This window comes from Vigna umbellata, chromosome 1 (genome assembly GCF_029865625.1).
Source record: "Vigna umbellata cultivar VRB3 chromosome 1, Vumbellata_1.0, whole genome shotgun sequence".
Classification (NCBI taxonomy): domain Eukaryota; kingdom Viridiplantae; phylum Streptophyta; class Magnoliopsida; order Fabales; family Fabaceae; genus Vigna; species Vigna umbellata.
In genome coordinates, this window is record NC_142165.1 from 81,817,264 (window position 1) to 81,834,536 (window position 17,273).

Genomic DNA, 17,273 nt, shown 5'->3' on the forward strand with positions numbered 1-17,273 from the left:
TAAGGTTCAAACAATCTCGATTTTTAGTCAGGAATGATTATGATCAAAATAATCCTTTAGGTTTTTAAGTAGGAGTGATTGAGTGTTCAAATACTACTTGTCTTTTAGCTGGTAGTGGTTATGTTATAAATAATACTATGTTTATAATTTGTAATAGTAGTTTAAAGAGTTAAACTAAAGTCTGAACTATTAGATGAACTAGCATAAACATCATATAGTAACTTTTTTTTATTCTCTTATTATTATTCGTTACATATTATTGTTACAATAAGAGATTTACAAACCACCTTGTAGAAAAGATTTTAGACAAATAGTTTGTTAATCTAAAGTCGTCACCTTACCATTTGATATTAGACGATACATTGCAAAACTTTTAAAATGTTTTAAAACATAATTTAATTCTCCTTTCTTGAGTTTTGACTTTTTTTCCCACAAGGTTTAACAATTTAATTATCTATTATTATATGTCTAATATGCTATTTTGTTATAAAAAATAATGTCCTAATAAGATAACTAACTAAAAGATAATGCCACTAAGTTTATTTAGATTAAACATGCTTTTAGTCTATAAACTTATACACAAAATTGAAATTCATCCATATTCTAAAAATTGATACATTTTGATCCCTAAACTTAATAAATAAATGAATATAGTCATTTTAATCCATTGATGTCAACTTTTGTTACGTGTTAAATGGTGTTCCAAAATGACATTTGAGTTAAAATGTGTGAAATGGTATAAACAATTCAAACGTCAACCTAAAACGTCGTTTAAGCCAAAAAGAATTACTTAGTTAGGTTAAAGACTATATCTATTCATTTTTAAAGTTTGAAGATCTATATCAAAGTTTTAGACATAAATAAATTTTAATTTTACATTAAAGTTTAGAAACTAAAAACGTATTTAATTTAGTTTATTTAATAGTTTACTCATAACGAAAATAATGACTTTAACTTAATCTATCAATACTCATATTTATTATTTTAATTAATTTTTTGTTCATGTAGTGACTTAAACATAAAAAAGTATCATTCTTAAAGAGATATTCATTCAGTGTTATACTTACTTAAGTTGTGTTTGGTTCAACTAATTTACTGTGTGCAAGGGAACGTGAGTGAGTAATAAAATATTTGTTTTAAGACATGAGAGTGCATTTGCATCGCCAACTCATCATTTATGTTTTTACAGTTTTGTCCATATCTTTTTTTACATAAATCTCTTTTACTTTTTTTGAAAATTTAAGATGTTTTCACTAATGGATGCATGCAAATTCATGAAGAAAATAAGAGAAACAAGTGTACAATGAATAGGGAGGTAGATAATACAATAGAGAAACCAATTCAGAAAAATAGTTTGGGCTGCATGCAAAAAAAAGGAATCAATTCTCTCGTACTCTAAGTTTTGAGGTTGAGAGGAATTGGTTCCTCCCAATTGAAACCAATGTGAAATAAAGTATGTTCAATTGCATAAAATGATTTCACATATTATTGTAAAGAAAAATATTTTCCTTATTGATTATTGTTTTATTAAATAATGTTAGAAACTTTCAAAACTTAGTTTCTAAATTGGTGATATTATTTTGAAAATTATTATATTATTTTATGATAATTTATTATTTTTTACTATACGTATTTGACTTTTCATTTCTTTTTTCTTTACATCAGTATCGCATAATTATTTTAACTCATTATATTATTTTTTACACATTTTATTTTATACCTTTCTATAATAATAATAATAATAATTTTTCAATTTTAATATTTTATTATAAATAAAAAATTCAATTTCATTCTAATATAATTTTCATTACTTAAATTTAAATTTATATCAAATTTTTACACAGATAAATTAACAATTAAAACATTTTTTTAAATTTATCACACCCATCACCTTATTTATTTATAAATTTTTTCTTCAAATCTTTGTATTTATTTTTTAATTCAAGCAACACTATAAATCCTTTTTCCATCCCTTTAAATTCATTCATTTACTCTCCCTCACATTCATTCTCTAATTCAAACACTACCTTATTGCAATCTACAACTTCCACACCAAAATATAAAAAATATTAACCTCATAAAGAACTTGACCCTTATAAAATTAAATTTCAATAAAAATACTACGATAACAGGACTAGACTCAAACAAAAATGCTTAAATGTAAGATTCTTCTAACCCATTAACTTTCAAAAGTCACTTTATAAAAGTTTAAATTAAAAACAAAACTCTAATTTTGTCTATATTTCATTTTTTAAAATAAAGGAATATATTCTTAAGTTCAAACGTCAATTATTTAAAATAATAATTTGGTAGACAATAATAATCGCCCTTAACTTTTTCTAAAAAAAGGAAAAAACCACTAAAAATAACATACATTGAATTCGTAGCAAGTCAAGAAATACAATAAATACCATCACGGTAATGGATTGTTTACGTGGATTGATATGATGGCTATGCAGAAGGTTGATCCAAGAGCAACAAGTCATATGAAATCTGTTTAATGGTTATATACAGCATAACGAAGAAAAAGAACACGAGCTGGTTGTAAACCAACAGCATAGAAGTTGAGGTATAAAGAGATCTCAATTCGAGAAGAAGAGGGTAGGCAAGGATCACATGGACGCGTTGTCCTGACAAACCCAATAGTTCGAAAATGGTAAAAGTGTTTCCCCAGAGCCAGCAAACCCTGACCTGCTTCACTTTTCAAGATCCTTAAGGCTGTGTTCGCATGCACCGATTTTCCTGTTCATGCGGATTACAGGGCGACGAATTGAAGAAACCCTCGTGTTCGTATGAGATGATTGGCGAGGAAAAGCGCGGACGGATTTGCGGGATTCATCCAATTTTCATCACCCGCGGATGTGCGAAGATTTGCACTGATTTACATTGAAATGTCGAGTTTGCCCTGCACCTTTGTATTAAATTCCTCATACGTATACGTAAATGGATTCCATTGAGCATGCACCAAATAACCGATTACATCAAAGGGTAACCGATTACAGGGTGAAGGGTATATATTAAACAAATCGAAAACACTCCACCACTGTTTGCTTTACACTGTGCATACACGAGAATGCTTAGGTTGGCGTGGAGGCGTGGGCACTGAACAGAAAGATTCCTGAGCTGAGCTACGGAGAGCTGTTGCTACGGTGCTTCATACACGCATGCATTGAACAGGAAAGATTCCTGCAGCCACACAGTGAAAGTGCATAGTGCCATTGACCCGAGAATTGATATGTGGTTGGTTGTGGGTGGTTGATGTTATTTATTGAGGGGTAACAAGCTTACTACACTGCTTGATACTGCTGTTTAGTTGTGTGCGAAGAGATACCAGTACACTGTGTTAGCTCAGGCGAGGAAGAGAAGAACGATTTGCAGAGACGAAGAAGAGACAGTGGTTAGGTTAGTAACATACCAAAATCCATTATGACATGCGTAGGGTTTAGGGTTTTGATTTGCAGGGCTGTAAGGAGGAGGAAGAAGGACGTTGTGCGTGGATGGGCGTGTCTGAGAAGATGATGAACAGTAGCCGTAACCGGTTACGGGGTTGGGCTTTGCGGTTACGCTGCACTGAAGAAATGTGTACATCTCTGTAATCGGTTACGTGAAGTGGTAACCGATTACAGAGCTTGCTCTGCACTCGTTTTTTGGAAGCTCTGGATATGCGTTTTTTGGAAGCTGTGGACGTTGAATGTTGAAGACCTGTCTAGAGAGGCGTCGTTGTGGATGGGTTATCAGTCCCAAAGCTATGGGGATGTTGTGAGGTGGATGTTGTGAGGTGGTCTTAGATCCGGGGTTCAGGGGCATTTCATAGAGGGTTAGGCAGTTTCCAGCCAGCAAATACGTAGATATTGAGGACTTCATCCCTGTGTGGATGCACTGACAGATGATAAAGTAGTGTATGGAAGTGATTAATGGGCACCGGACCTGCTGCAATGCATGGAAGAGTGTTGAATGAACGTATTCGGTTGTTGCGCGAAGAAGAAGATAGACGTAAGTGCGTGGTGGGTGAAAGACTATGAAATCTAACGGTGTGTTTTTGATGCAGGTGTTGACTGTGGTTGGACGTTGTCATCGTGGTGGAGGCGTGAAGTTTGTGGATATTGGGTAAGCTTAATATATGAAATGTTAGTTGACTTCAGTTATGTGCAATCATTCTGTAATGGGGCCGTTAACTAAACCCTTAACTAATATAGGAATTATATTTGTAGGTTTGAATTGGAAGGTAGTGAAATTGGTTGTCTGATTTCAGCTTGTGGCACTCCTTTCTCTGGAAATCTCTAGCTCAAACCATAGGTCAAACCATATTCAAGTGTGCAGCTCCTTTCTCTGGAAATCTCAAGCTCAAACCATTTTGAAGTGTGCACGTCCTTTCTCTGGAAATCTGTAGCTCAAAACCATATTGAAGTGTGCACCTTTCTCTGGAAATCTGTACCTCAAACCATATTGAAGCGTGCATTCACGTGTTGGTGGTCTTCAAGAGGTTAGTGTTTTACATGATTTTGGTTGTAATATATATATGTGAATGATTGAATCAGTGGTGCTTGTGCTTATGTGTACATTTACTTGAATGTATTAATGAAATATATTATGCACATTTATATTTGAATGTTATTTAGTATATGAATGTGTTAATTTTTGAAACCTGGATATCATTTGATATATGTATATGTATTTATTAAAAATATTGTATGATAAGTTGATGTTGTGTGATGGTAATTTTTGTTGTTTATTTATAATGATTAGTTGAATGTATTAATGTATATATCAAATATGTTTAATCATCTATTGTAATGCATGATTTTGATTGTAGTATGTGTAATTGTGTAAGTAAATATAGATGGAAGAACATATAGATTTATCATATCTGGACCGCGAAGATGTAGATGATGATGTGGTTGGTGTAGACTTCAAGATTATAGGAATGATACGTCAACACTTACAAATAACCACATCACTAGCGGCAATCACAATGTTATGCATTGTTGGACACGCATTGAGTATCTTGAATATGTATTCCACTGATTCCAGTAGTGTAAGCAATTACCTACCTGATAGAGACCGTCGTAGGGAGCAGTTAATGTCATATCTTGTGCATACTCATCGGTGCCACGACATTATTAGGATGGGTCCAGAGGCATTTATTAATCTTTGTGAGAGAGTAAGATCAACTGGGTTAGTCAAGGACGCAATTCGGTCGACCGTGGAGGAACAAGTTGCTGAATTTCTTCATATAATTGGTCACAATGTTAAGAATCGTAGTGTGACCTTTTTCTTTCATCGATCAGGTTCGACGGTTAGCAAACACTTTCACAATGTGTTGGACGCTATCATAAGTTTAGAATCAGAATTTCTAATACAACCATCAGGAAATGAGGTTCATCCACATGTGTTGAACAACAGTCGATTTTATCCGTACTTTAAGGTAGTGATTTCATTACATCTGTTAATGTTATTTGAACAAGGACGATAACAAATTATGTGTTATATGATGAGTTAATATTTTTATGTTTAGGATTGTTTGGGGGCCATAGACGGTACTCATGTTAGGGTAAGGGTTCCAAGTTCTGAAGCTCCGAGATTTCGTGGAAGAAAAGATTGGCCAACACAAAATGTCTTTGCGGCGTGTGATTTCGACATGAAATTCACCTACGTTCTGGCTGGATGGGAAGGCACTGCATCCGATTCAAGAATATTAAAAAATGCTCTTGATCGGGATGATCCGTTGGTTATCCCCCAAGGTGAGTGTGTAAACAATCGATGTCCATGAAGTTATTTAGTGGTAACTAATTACCTTTGTATGTGGAAAATTGTAGGAAAATACTACCTGGGTGATGCAGGTTTCATGTTGAAAAGCACAATTTTGACTCCATACAGAGGCGTCAGATATCACTTAAAAGAATATACACGCAGAGGACCACAAAATGCACGGGAGTTGTTTAATCATCGACACTCGTCCTTGAGAAACGTAATTGAAAGAACTTTCGGTGTGTTGAAAAAAAGATTCCCTATCATTGGAAGTGGCACTGAACCGCACTATGGATTAGAGACGATGACTAATATCATACTAGCTTGTTGTATATTACACAACTTCCTTCGGGGCGTGGATAACGATGACTCCTTACTCGATGAAGTTGATAACGAGTTGAATGAAAGGGAAGAACATGATGGGACTTCATCTCAAGTTAGAGAAGAGGACCATAGGATTGGAAGTAGTATTAGGGATTGTATAGCTGATCAAATGTGGCGTGATTACCAAGCATCGTAGTTATTGTATTTGATTGTATTGTATTTTAATTTATTTTTATCTGTATGAGAAGAACATATTATTAAGGATGTTTTATGTTAACTTACAAAATATTTCTTGACTCTTTAGGTATAAAATGAATAGGGGTAAGGCACCCGCCATGCCGTCCTCTGGTCCTACTAGAGAGTTTATGAAATGGACAGAGGACATGGACGCACGTCTACTACACTGCATGATCGAGGAATCAAGAATGGGTAATAGGGTTGATGGAAGCTGGACAACCCAAGCATATACTAACATAGTTGATCATCTGCACAGCGCTGGGTATGTCGCAGTTACAAAAAATAATGTGAAAAATCGTCAGAAAGTGTTAAAGGATAAATGGCGTGAGGTGCATGACTTGTTCTCTGGATTGAGTGGATTTGCTTGGAATCCAGTAAGTATGACATTTCATGCCGAGGACGAAGTGTGGCTTGACCTGATTCAGGTATTTATAAAAATACTTATTTTTTATGTGGATCCTTAATATACTTAATATGAAGCAGTGTGTTTATTGTCTTTGTTGTTGCAGTCGCGGCCAGCTGCGGCGAAGTGGAGAGTGAACAGTATAAAACACTACGATTTAATGGTGGAGTTATGGGCAGCTGATCGAGCTACTGGGAGTGGTGTTCGAACTGCTCGTCAAGCTCGAAGACAACGTCTTGGTCCTCATGTAACTGTTGATTTGAATCAAAATGTGGAGTACATTCCAGAACAGTCTCAGTGGACAGGATACAGAGACCCAACTCCACCATCGCCTCCACCATCTGTTGATGAATATAGTCCGGGCCAGACTCAATCTGTGCCTTCCGTCCCATCTGGTGGGACTTCTTCCTCACGAGGCTCGAAAAGGAAGGCACCCATGGTCGATTCTATTGATTCTCAATTTGATAAGTTGACGACTAGTCTGGATGGGTTTGCAAATGTCTTAAGCTCATCAAATGTTCATTTTGGTGTGATCTCTGATGCAGCCGTGCGTCAAGTGTCAGCAATGGAAGAAAGAAATCAAATACTCCGTCGCAACCCGACTTACACATATACAGAGGCAGACATTTATGAAATGTTGACTTCTATGAACATTGCTGACGAGAATTTCCTGGACCAATGTTATGATTTCTTATGTGGAAACCCCACATGTACAAAGAGGTTGATGGGACTGCCACCACATAAGAGGTGGAATAAATTATTAAAAATGATATCGGGCGGTGACTGTTAGGAATCTTCATATCAGACTTACTTCTATTAGTATTAAATGAAATTGTGTATCAGTAATTTATTTATGAATTATTATATTTGTGTGGTCGATGTCATTTTGTAGTTCTGTTGTAGGTGACCATAGTATGACATTTGTTCTTATGTTTAATGTTATGCACTGTTATTATGAAATATACGTAATATGTTATGATGTACTTTGTTCATATTTTAATGAATTGATTTGTTCAAGAAATTATCAGATGGCCTCATCATCAACAAAAAGGGCAAGAAAAACACGTAAGGGAAAAGAAACTCTAACTGAGGCAGAAGATGCACCCATTGTAAGACCATCTGTAGAGGAGCAATTAGATCAGCGTCGTCTTTTCACACACAGTCATCAAATGGAAAACTATGCAGCTGATTTCTGTACAAGGACTATAGTTCCTCCCAAGATAATGAATTTTGATTCATTTACCGGTTCAGGGTTATTTTTCCAGCAGCATCTTCTATTTCAAGGATTGAGCCAATTTCTGACATTAGAGGGACCCTACTATGCGGATTTAATCAAAGTATTTTATTCAAATCTGAAGATATCTGCAAATGGATATTTGGTCACTGAGGTGAACAGGAGAAAAATTAGATTCAAACCTGCTGATTGGTTGACTGTAGCTAACTTGAAGTACGACGGTCAGAAATTATGTTACTCAAATATCCCAGACGATTTTCCATATGACCGCGACATGGCATTAGCTACTATGGTTATACCAGATTTGGAGGGTGGTCAAGGTGTTTTAACCGTTGGTTGTTTGAATATCCATGATCGGCTTCTCCATTATATTATTGTGCATATGTTGACTCCACGAGCAGGGAATTATGCCAGGTTATTGCACGAAGATATTTTTATGATATGGGTGCTGAAAAATAATATACCTATCAATTGGCCTCATCACATCATGCAGCATATGCTTAAATGCAAGGTCAGTGACACAGCCCTCCCATACGGTGTCCTTATCACACACATCATGCAATATTGTGGAGTTGACGTCTCAGCCGATCCCAGCACTCAAATAGGGTCCCGACATCACTTTTCTATCAATTCTTTGAAGAGGATGAAAATTGTTTATGTCAACGGTGCTTGGCAACACGATCTGGATGATGATGAAGAAGAAGACCAACCACACCCTCATCAAAACCCTGTGCAGCCTCCTCCACCTCTATCAAATGCTAACATGATAACTCAAATGTGGGATGGAGTACAAGACTTGAGACATAGGATGCAGGGTATGGAACAAATGCAGGTGCGGGTACGACGTATTGAAGATAACTTGGCAAACCTTTCCCTAGACATGAACCGCCAATTTGCTAACCTTAATCAAAATGTGAACTCGATTCTTCACCGTTTAGATGATTAAGAATATTTGTATTTCCGATAATGTATTCCATGACTTCAATGTCTTTATTGTGGTTTGTATGTGACTTTGAAATCTTAAGTTATGTTAAAATTTCCCTAAACATTTTAAAATATATTTATTTTACTACATTATAACTTTTTTAATTTTTAAACAATATTTTAAACAATTATTAATAATTTTTTATCTCTTTATAAACTTTTTTACAATTAAATATAACATTACAAAATAACATTTTATAATACTTTTATAAGAAGGGCAATTTGGTAATCTACATTTTCTACCAATTAAACTAATTTTTAAAATCAATCACATCAATCAAATCCTACACTAATTCTCACAAACTTTCCTTCCAAATCCACTCTCAATTAACCTCAAATCCACTCAAAAAAACAACAAAAAAATTACCTTCAAATCCACTCAAATCCACTCAAATCATCTCCCCCAAATCATCTCCCTTAAATCCCTTAAAAAGAACACAGCCTAAGTGGAAAAGGAAAAGAGGGGTTAATTAATTCATAGAGAAAGACGTTTCGGAGTGATAAAAGTTTGAAAATATACTTTAAAGAACTTAAAATGGAAAAATTTAAATCCTCAACAAAACATCTTTCTAATATTTTTAAGCATATAAAAAACATTAACCAAAAACACACAAGTTAAAATATAAAAGGCAGAATTTTTGTTTGCGTGCTTCTCACATTAACATAGCGTATGCAAATATGAATACATGAATATAGTAACAAACCATATTATCCCACCAAAATTACATGTAATCATTTGACAGAATCACACGCAAGAAGATTGCCTGGTAGCCGTAGTGACAATTAATCTGGTTAGTGAGCATATTTCAGTTGGCCAACAATAATAAAGGGAGCATATCTAAGTTATCCTATTGCAAAATGGCAAATAAGCAAGACTCGGTCGCTACACCATCATCAAACTAACTTCTACTATGTAGAAATATATCCAACCACGGAAGAACTAAATTTCTTTATCATCAAAATTGCCATAGAAAAACGTTTTGCTTATGCTTCAACAGACATCACTACCACAAAGAAAAGGAAAACAAAAAATAGCATTTCTAATACTACAGTTGCCCCTAATTGCGTGACTTGCGAACCATGCAAGAACAACTGTTTCACCTTACAGTGACATATAACAAACCAAAAAAAGGCAAAAAGAGAAAAAAAAAATGACATACTGAATCTTCAACTATTCAACATTTCTCAGAATGGTTTTCCAGGAACATTCACGATGCTTCCTCGGTGCATTTAGAGTAGTACTTCCCTGTCATGAATCCAACTGAACCGAATTTTTGATGACTCCTTGACTCTTGCTTGAGCTCTCTCCTCCAACCTTCTGATTCTTGGTGGCAGCCCACAAACGTAATCCTGAGCCTTCCTTCCCTCGCTTGATAGTCCTGTTAGATCCTCCACCTTCCACCTCCCCACCAGAAATTCAAGTATATCAGCATAGTCCTTGGCAGTATAGACCCCAATGCGTTGGGCTACAGCAGAGTAGTTATCAAACAGGTTGTCGTCAAGGCCATCATACATAAGATGTGCTGGCATGGCAATTTTCTTCCTCATCATGTCTGCAAACGCCGTAACAGTTCCATCAGGGTCAACCTCAAACAGCTTTTCCACTATCTTTGTGTATGCAGTCTCATGGCGTTTCTCATCCGAGGCAATCATGCCGCAGATCTGGGCCAACTTTATATCACCATGCTCCTTAGCAAGCCTGGCTGTGTTTCCGTGGGATATGAAGGTTGCCCTCTCTTGAAATGAAGTGTAAATGAAACCAAGGTAGGGACTGTTCTCAGTCCGAGGATCCTATCCATCAATATCAATCAGTCAAGGACAATACTGGAAAAGTGAGAAGTGCAAAATAATGCTGAATGTCATGTACAAATAATGCTGTATGGATGTACGGTCTGTTTACATAAACTTCTCCACAAACATCTCTATAGGAAAAATGAAATAAAATGAGCTTCATCATAGCTAAAAATTAGCTTATGCATTAGCTATTTTGTAGAAGCTCTCTCCTAATAGCTTATCTAAAAGATTTTTTTTTTCTTTTTAACTTATGCATACGGTAATTTTGGTTTATAGAGAAACTTATTCATTTTTTCTACACCTAAAAGTACAAGTAGAAAAATTCATAAGAAATTTCAAGAAAGTTGAATCCAACTCTAATAATCTAGACCTTCATTTTTAGAAGGTAGACCCTAAAATAGGTCAATGGCTTTCATGTGTATATTTTTGCTGACAGAAACACATTAATAACACTCGATGCATTAGGTAATAAAATTCATATTTCAGGCCCTTGTTCAACCACGGCCCAAATGTAGTAGCTGTTAAACGGCAAGTACGAGTATGTTTCATTATGAAAACTACAATCGCTGAAGACCAAGATAGACTACAGAAGATGTATAAGATCTTACCATTCCAGATCCAATCAAGTACTGAATTGTCTTCTCAATTTGTCTCATGTCAACTCGTCCACATAAGTAAAGATACTTATTAAGAAGATCACCGTGTCTATTTTCTTCAGCAGTCCATGCCCTAGTCCAAACTGCCCAGGAAGTAAGGCTAGCGCCTGTTTCATCACGAACTCCATCCAATGTATTTAACATTGTTTGATAAGTAGGAAGGGCTTCCTCCGTGATCATGTCTCCAACCAGAACAACAAAGTAATCATCAGGAAGCTCCTTCGCTCTCTCTCTCAGTTCTCTCACCTGCTCGTCAAATCCATCTGCAGAAGGATCTGGTAAAAAATCCTGTGGTTGCCAACATTTTTCTACAGGTTTAAGGAGAGTCAAGACGTTCTGCTCAGCCCAATCCTCCAACGATTTGAAAATCTCAATCTTCTGGGGAGGCATAGAATGGGTCACTTGAACATGCACTTCTCTCGGAGGCGTGAAAGGCTTCTTAATATTTTCAACCTCTCTACAAAAATTCAAATGACTTTTAGAGAAATAATACAGCAACTTCTCAAATGATCATGCTGGTAAATTTGATCTACAGAGTGAACAGTACCGTTAATAGCAACAACAATCATACAATCCCCACAGATACAGACCTATACCATTTCATGAACACCAATATCCAAAAGAATAAAAATGACTATCTTACATAATGGGCAGTTTGCAAACAAACAGTAAATCAGTTTCAATGCAGCAAGATAGATGTCCATGTGTATGAAACAAACTGGAGTAAGGATGAATGGTGGGGAAATTGTCACTTCAATTAGGAGAAATAGTGTCATTTTTGGAAAATAAAGTAGGACCAGTTGATATCGAGATAAATCTAGTCATATGATCACATCGCTGCAGTAGCAGCATTGGACATCCATTTTTTTTGTATAAAAAGATAATACACCACCTGTTAGGTACCTGAGCATACCCAATTAGTATTCATTCCTAGCATGTGCACGGCTCACAATGTTTAGCTATCTACACAAACACCTATCAAAGTGACAAATGGACAGTTTCACCAAACGCGCCTACATTCCTGTGTTATTCAAATTTCCATCCAAAAACCCCAAACAACCAGCAAAAAAAGCCATTCACAAGTCGGAACTGTTACCACTCTTTTTAATTCATCCACATCAAGATAATCATAATCAGTGAAAAGTTGACAACAATCATCAAAGTAACATCCGAAAGATAAGCTAAAAAGCAGAGACCACAAATGAAATCAAGCAGAAGATAACAATGACGCAGCAAGCATCAAAATCCTTAATTTAAAAGGTACTCAATTCGAAACTGAAGAAAAAAAAACCCAACAATGAAAGAAAACAAAAATTAAGTAACTAAACAACAATTTCCTGACAGTGAAAGTAAAACATAAATGTAAATAGGTTGAAAACGAGAACCTTAAACATGAATGTAAATAGGTTGAAAACGAGAACCTGAACACGAGAGAACCGCCAAATTTTTTTCTAACCAAAAACAAAGGCAGAAACAGAAAACAACAGAATCGAAATCACAAAACACAAATAGTCTTTGTGGTAGACTGAAACAATTCCTTATTAATCCTCACCAATCCCGAGAAAAAAAAAAGCACGCACACCGAACACGAAAAATAAGAAAAAACCCAACAGTGTGTATTGTATGAAATTGAACCACTCCACCTCATCCATCAGATTGCGAAAACAAACATGTGGAATAACATTTTGTGCGAAGAATAGTTGATGGAGAAAATAAAAAAGTGAATTCGAAAACAAACAAACTAAGAAAAACAAAACAAAGCATTAAGAATAGAGCGTGGTTTTCAAAGTTGTTAGGTTTGGTTTGAGACATTAGAGAGATGGAAAAAACAGAAGAAAAAGGAAAGAGTGAAAAATGAAGGAAGTGAAAAAAAAAAAAGAGAAATGCATGAATTGAGTTAAGAGAAGAAGATCTGAGAGAGATAGAACTGACTTGGAACCAGAGCGGAGGGTGGAAGCCATGCGGAACTTGGGAGATCTGAGACTAGCCATCTGAGGAAGGGCGAAGGTTTGGGTTGGCAGAGGATTCAGTCTGAGAGCCATTCTTGGTTCTTATGTTTCCTGATTGGAAGACGATGAGAGTGAAAGAGATTTCGACAAACGAATTAGAAATTGTATGAGAAGAAAGAATGAAAGAAAGCAAGCCAAGAAGAAGAGTGATGTGAGGCAGCAAAGGAGGAGAGTAGCGAGTGAAAGGGAAAGAAGGGAACCACTTAATGGATGGTTTAGGCGCATCGATTCAGGGATACTTTCGTCTTTTCTCCTCCTTCCCTAAAACCCTCCTCTTTTTTCCTTCTAATTACTCTATTGCCCTTCCCTCTTTTACATTAAATCTAACGAACAACTACTATCAATTTTGTTGCAATAATTTTTGGAATATTAATATACATAAGGTCTGAAGAAATGTTAGATAAGCAACTTGGGTGATGAAGAGAATATTCTTACTAGGTTTTTAGTGAACAGATTTGAACCGCGATGTGAAAGTATAAAGGATTAGTAATATATCTTTAATATATTATTTTTAAGAAAAATTCTGTAAACTTTTATATTGGTTTAGTTTTTATTTAATAAACTCCACTCATTTTTTTCAGTTTTAAATTAACTTTGAATAATAAAAATATAATAATAAGGATACTAATCTTTCTGAATTATATTTTTCAAAGAAATATAGTTAATAATGTGATATTAATTTTTTTTTATTATAATAGTTTCTTACCTATTAAAGGGGGTGAGAAGTAGTTAATGAGTTGAATCTAAAACTCAAATTTAGGACAATGTCAATGTTTGATTGGATTGTACTAATATTCTAAATAAGTAGTCTTTAGAAAATCTTAAAACATGAAAAAAAAGTAGCGTCAACCCACGTGAATATCGCAATAAAATCTTAAAACATGAAAAAAATTAGTGTTTCCACCATTTTTTTATTTTATTTCTTTAATCTTAATTATTTATAGTTTTGGTTGCTTACTATTTTACATAGTTTTTTTAATTTTTAATTGATTTAGTTTTATTGACCTGGTACTAATCACATCCCTTAATATTTGGGTATTTGGTGTGTTCATTTACCATAATATATTTGTTTTATGTCTATTATTTTATATAAAAAATGTTATATAATCAGTGAAAATATTTTCAGAACTTTTATGAAATTATAAAGTTTTGATACTGCTCTTTCTACAAATATTTTATTATTTAATAATACCATACTTGTTTTCCAATAAAGAATTGACATGAGACCTAACAGGACCTCTAAACAGTAAAATAAATTTTATAAAGACAAAAATTAAAAAATTAAAAGCTTTAAACATATATTACAAGCATTGAAAATATATTTAAGCACTTATTTAATTGTTAATTAATTACAAACCAAGTTAGCTGAAAATTTTATTGTGTTAATAGGTTAAGTACTGCTTTATAATTAACTTTCACACAACCAAAAATAAACATTCTGATTAATAACCTCTTAACTTAATAGGTTAAGTACTGCTTTATAATTAACTTTCACACAACCAAAAATAAACATTCTGATTAATAACCTCTTAACCTAAGATTAGGATGATGGTTAATATAACAATTAAAGTGTTTTAAATATTTTATTAAATAATTAAAATAACTTGGTATTTGATTGTATTGCGCCACAATTGCTAAAACTCTTATTACACCTAAGTTGATTGTACCTGAACTTAGGGGGAAAAAGTCTTACAACATAAATATTGCAACTAGATACATTAAACTTTTCAAATCAATTTCCTTATTTCAATATTTAAATTTCGATACAAAATATAATATAAAATAAATTTATTTTTTATATTTAACTTTTAAGATATGCATCAGAAGAATATTTTCCCTTGCAAGAAAAATATAAACATTATAAAACATGTTTAAGTATTTAAAATATAAATGAATGTTACTTAACTCAATAATACTTAATGTTGATTTTTTAAAATACCATAAATATAAACTTAATCTCAATGAATAATAATTTTTTAAAAATGAAGATTAAAAAATGTAACTAACATTTATATTTCACACTATTTTTGAATATGCTAATGATCTTAGTATTTAAAAACAAGAAGATCGATTTTAAAAGACAAATAAGAATAAAGATAAAAAAGAATTTATCATTCTTAAAATAAAAAAGTAAATAATGTTAGAGATTGATTTTGTTATTAGAATAATGTATGAGAAATATGATATGATAACGGAAGTTTAAGTAATTAATGATTGATTGAGTGAGAAGTTAAATCAAGTCTCATACATCTAGAACAACGGTCTCTCTCATTCAATGAGATATTAATCAAATGAAATTTTTTTCGATGTGCTTGCAACACCCCAAATATACCCGTAAGTATACTAGGTTGTTGTAGTAAACAAGTGTTGTATCCATAGAAATTTAAAGGAAATAATAATATTTTGAGCAGTTTGATATAATATAAAACTATTTTTGTGTAAAAAGTGAGTGTGAAGGTTATGAGTGTTATAAAGCCAACTTAGAACTTAATTTAAGCTATTAAAAGAGTGATTTTAGTGTTTGAACCGTGTTGAAGCTTGACTTCACAAATTCCTCCTCTCTTGTATTAGATCTTCCTCCAAATTTGTAGCTTTAGATGATCAAGTCCTGAGAGTACTCTTTATGTACTCTAGGCCCATCCCGATATCCAAAAATTAATATATTGCCTACTATCCAATGTGAAACCTGTCAGTTACTGCGTACGACTCACTTGCATTATGAATAAGACTCTATTCCAACTGCACATCTCTGGTCTATTTCATTCAAAAACATACATGAAAACTGTTTAGACCACAACTTAAGACTAGCTTCCACTCAATCTTAAGTCAGTTAAATAGGATAAGTGATCAATTCATCCAACAATCAAGCATAAACCAATTAATCCCTTTAAATTAAATGAAAACTTCATAGATAAAAGTGTCACCGAATACAAGAAAGTTTGAATCTACTACATCATGCTCCAACATAATGGAGGTTTAGTTCCTCATAAATATTGAAAGAAGTACATGCAATGAGGAGGAAAACATCTCATAATCCTCTAAGGATATATCTTTGAATTACAAGGATTATATGTGAGAAGACTCACTAGAGTCTCTCTCTAGAATACCCTAAGAGATCTAACATTGAAGTCCTTTCTCTCTCTCTCACCACTTCTTTTGAATCTATCCAGAATGCTCTTACTTATAGACTTTCACAACACAGCTTAAGCAGTGGCTCATGACTCCAATGTCGAGGTTTCCTCCATTGCTATTGTTGGGCTAGAGTTGCTTAAGGTTGCTTATTAGTGAAACACCCTTCTATGGCTCAAGCTTCAACTTATGCAAAAACAAGTAAAATTAGGATAGTTATTACAGGCTTTGTACACAATCGAAACAAGATAAGTGCTAATTAAACATTGAAAATCACTAATATCAACCACTTGTGAAAAACTTTTTGTTTAATCTAAATTGACCAAAGGATTTAGACAAGAAATATTGTTGAACACATACATTTTAAAAGACTAAAGTAATCAAATAATTGATTGAAAAACTAACATAATATTTTATTATTATCACAAAGCGAGTTTTAAATAACACAATCAACCTTTTTATCAAAGATTAATCAAGATACTATAACATTGACAAATTAATTGATTATACACTCTATAAAAATTAAATTGGGAATGAGGAAATTGCATAATAGAGATAAACGAAATTGCCATTAGAAAACCAGATGAAAAACGAAAATGAAATTAAAAGACGAAAACAGAATTACTCTGAAAAACGAAATTAGAAAACCTAAGGTGTAGCACTGTTCACATCCCAAGAGCTTCTAAAATGAAAATTAGAGAATGAAGGAGTCTAAGGGTGGTTGCTACTTGGGCACAAGACTCTAGGTTAGCCCT

The 17,273-nt window shown here is 33.8% G+C and overlaps 2 protein-coding genes across 2 annotated transcripts; one reads left to right on the plus strand and one right to left on the minus strand.

Annotated features, from left to right (window-relative positions):
- Positions 1-7,740: 7,740 nt before the first annotated feature.
- LOC148206592 (uncharacterized) lies at positions 7,741-8,892 on the plus strand. The gene has a single exon (XM_088116626.1). It carries the CDS (start codon positions 7,741-7,743, stop codon positions 8,890-8,892), a length of 1,152 nt encoding a protein of 383 aa, XP_087972752.1.
- Positions 8,893-9,854: 962 nt separating this feature from the next.
- Positions 9,855-13,568, minus strand: LOC124821129 (stearoyl-[acyl-carrier-protein] 9-desaturase, chloroplastic). Its single transcript, XM_047292966.2, has 3 exons — positions 13,313-13,568; positions 11,333-11,837; positions 9,855-10,721 (listed from the first exon to the last, which is right to left on the minus strand). The coding sequence occupies exons 1-3, from the start codon at positions 13,420-13,422 to the stop codon at positions 10,161-10,163; spliced, it is 1,176 nt and encodes a 391-aa protein (XP_047148922.1). The 5' UTR covers positions 13,423-13,568; the 3' UTR covers positions 9,855-10,160.
- Between the last annotated feature and the right edge of the window lie 3,705 nt (positions 13,569-17,273).

What these genes read in the sequence shown, in the direction of transcription:
- LOC148206592 (XM_088116626.1), top strand. Translation starts at nt 7,741, where the DNA reads ATGGCCTCATCATCAACAAAAAGGGCAAGAAAAACACGTAAGGGAAAA.
- LOC124821129 (XM_047292966.2), bottom strand. Translation starts at nt 13,422, where the DNA reads ATGGCTCTCAGACTGAATCCTCTGCCAACCCAAACCTTCGCCCTTCCT. An exon ending in ACCCTCCGCTCTGGTTCCAA is followed by an intron (nt 11,838 to 13,312) that starts GTCAGTTCTATC and finishes GAATTTTTGTAG; the next exon opens with AGAGGTTGAAAATATTAAGA. An exon ending in ACTTGATTGGATCTGGAATG is followed by an intron (nt 10,722 to 11,332) that starts GTAAGATCTTAT and finishes ATTGATGGATAG; the next exon opens with GATCCTCGGACTGAGAACAG.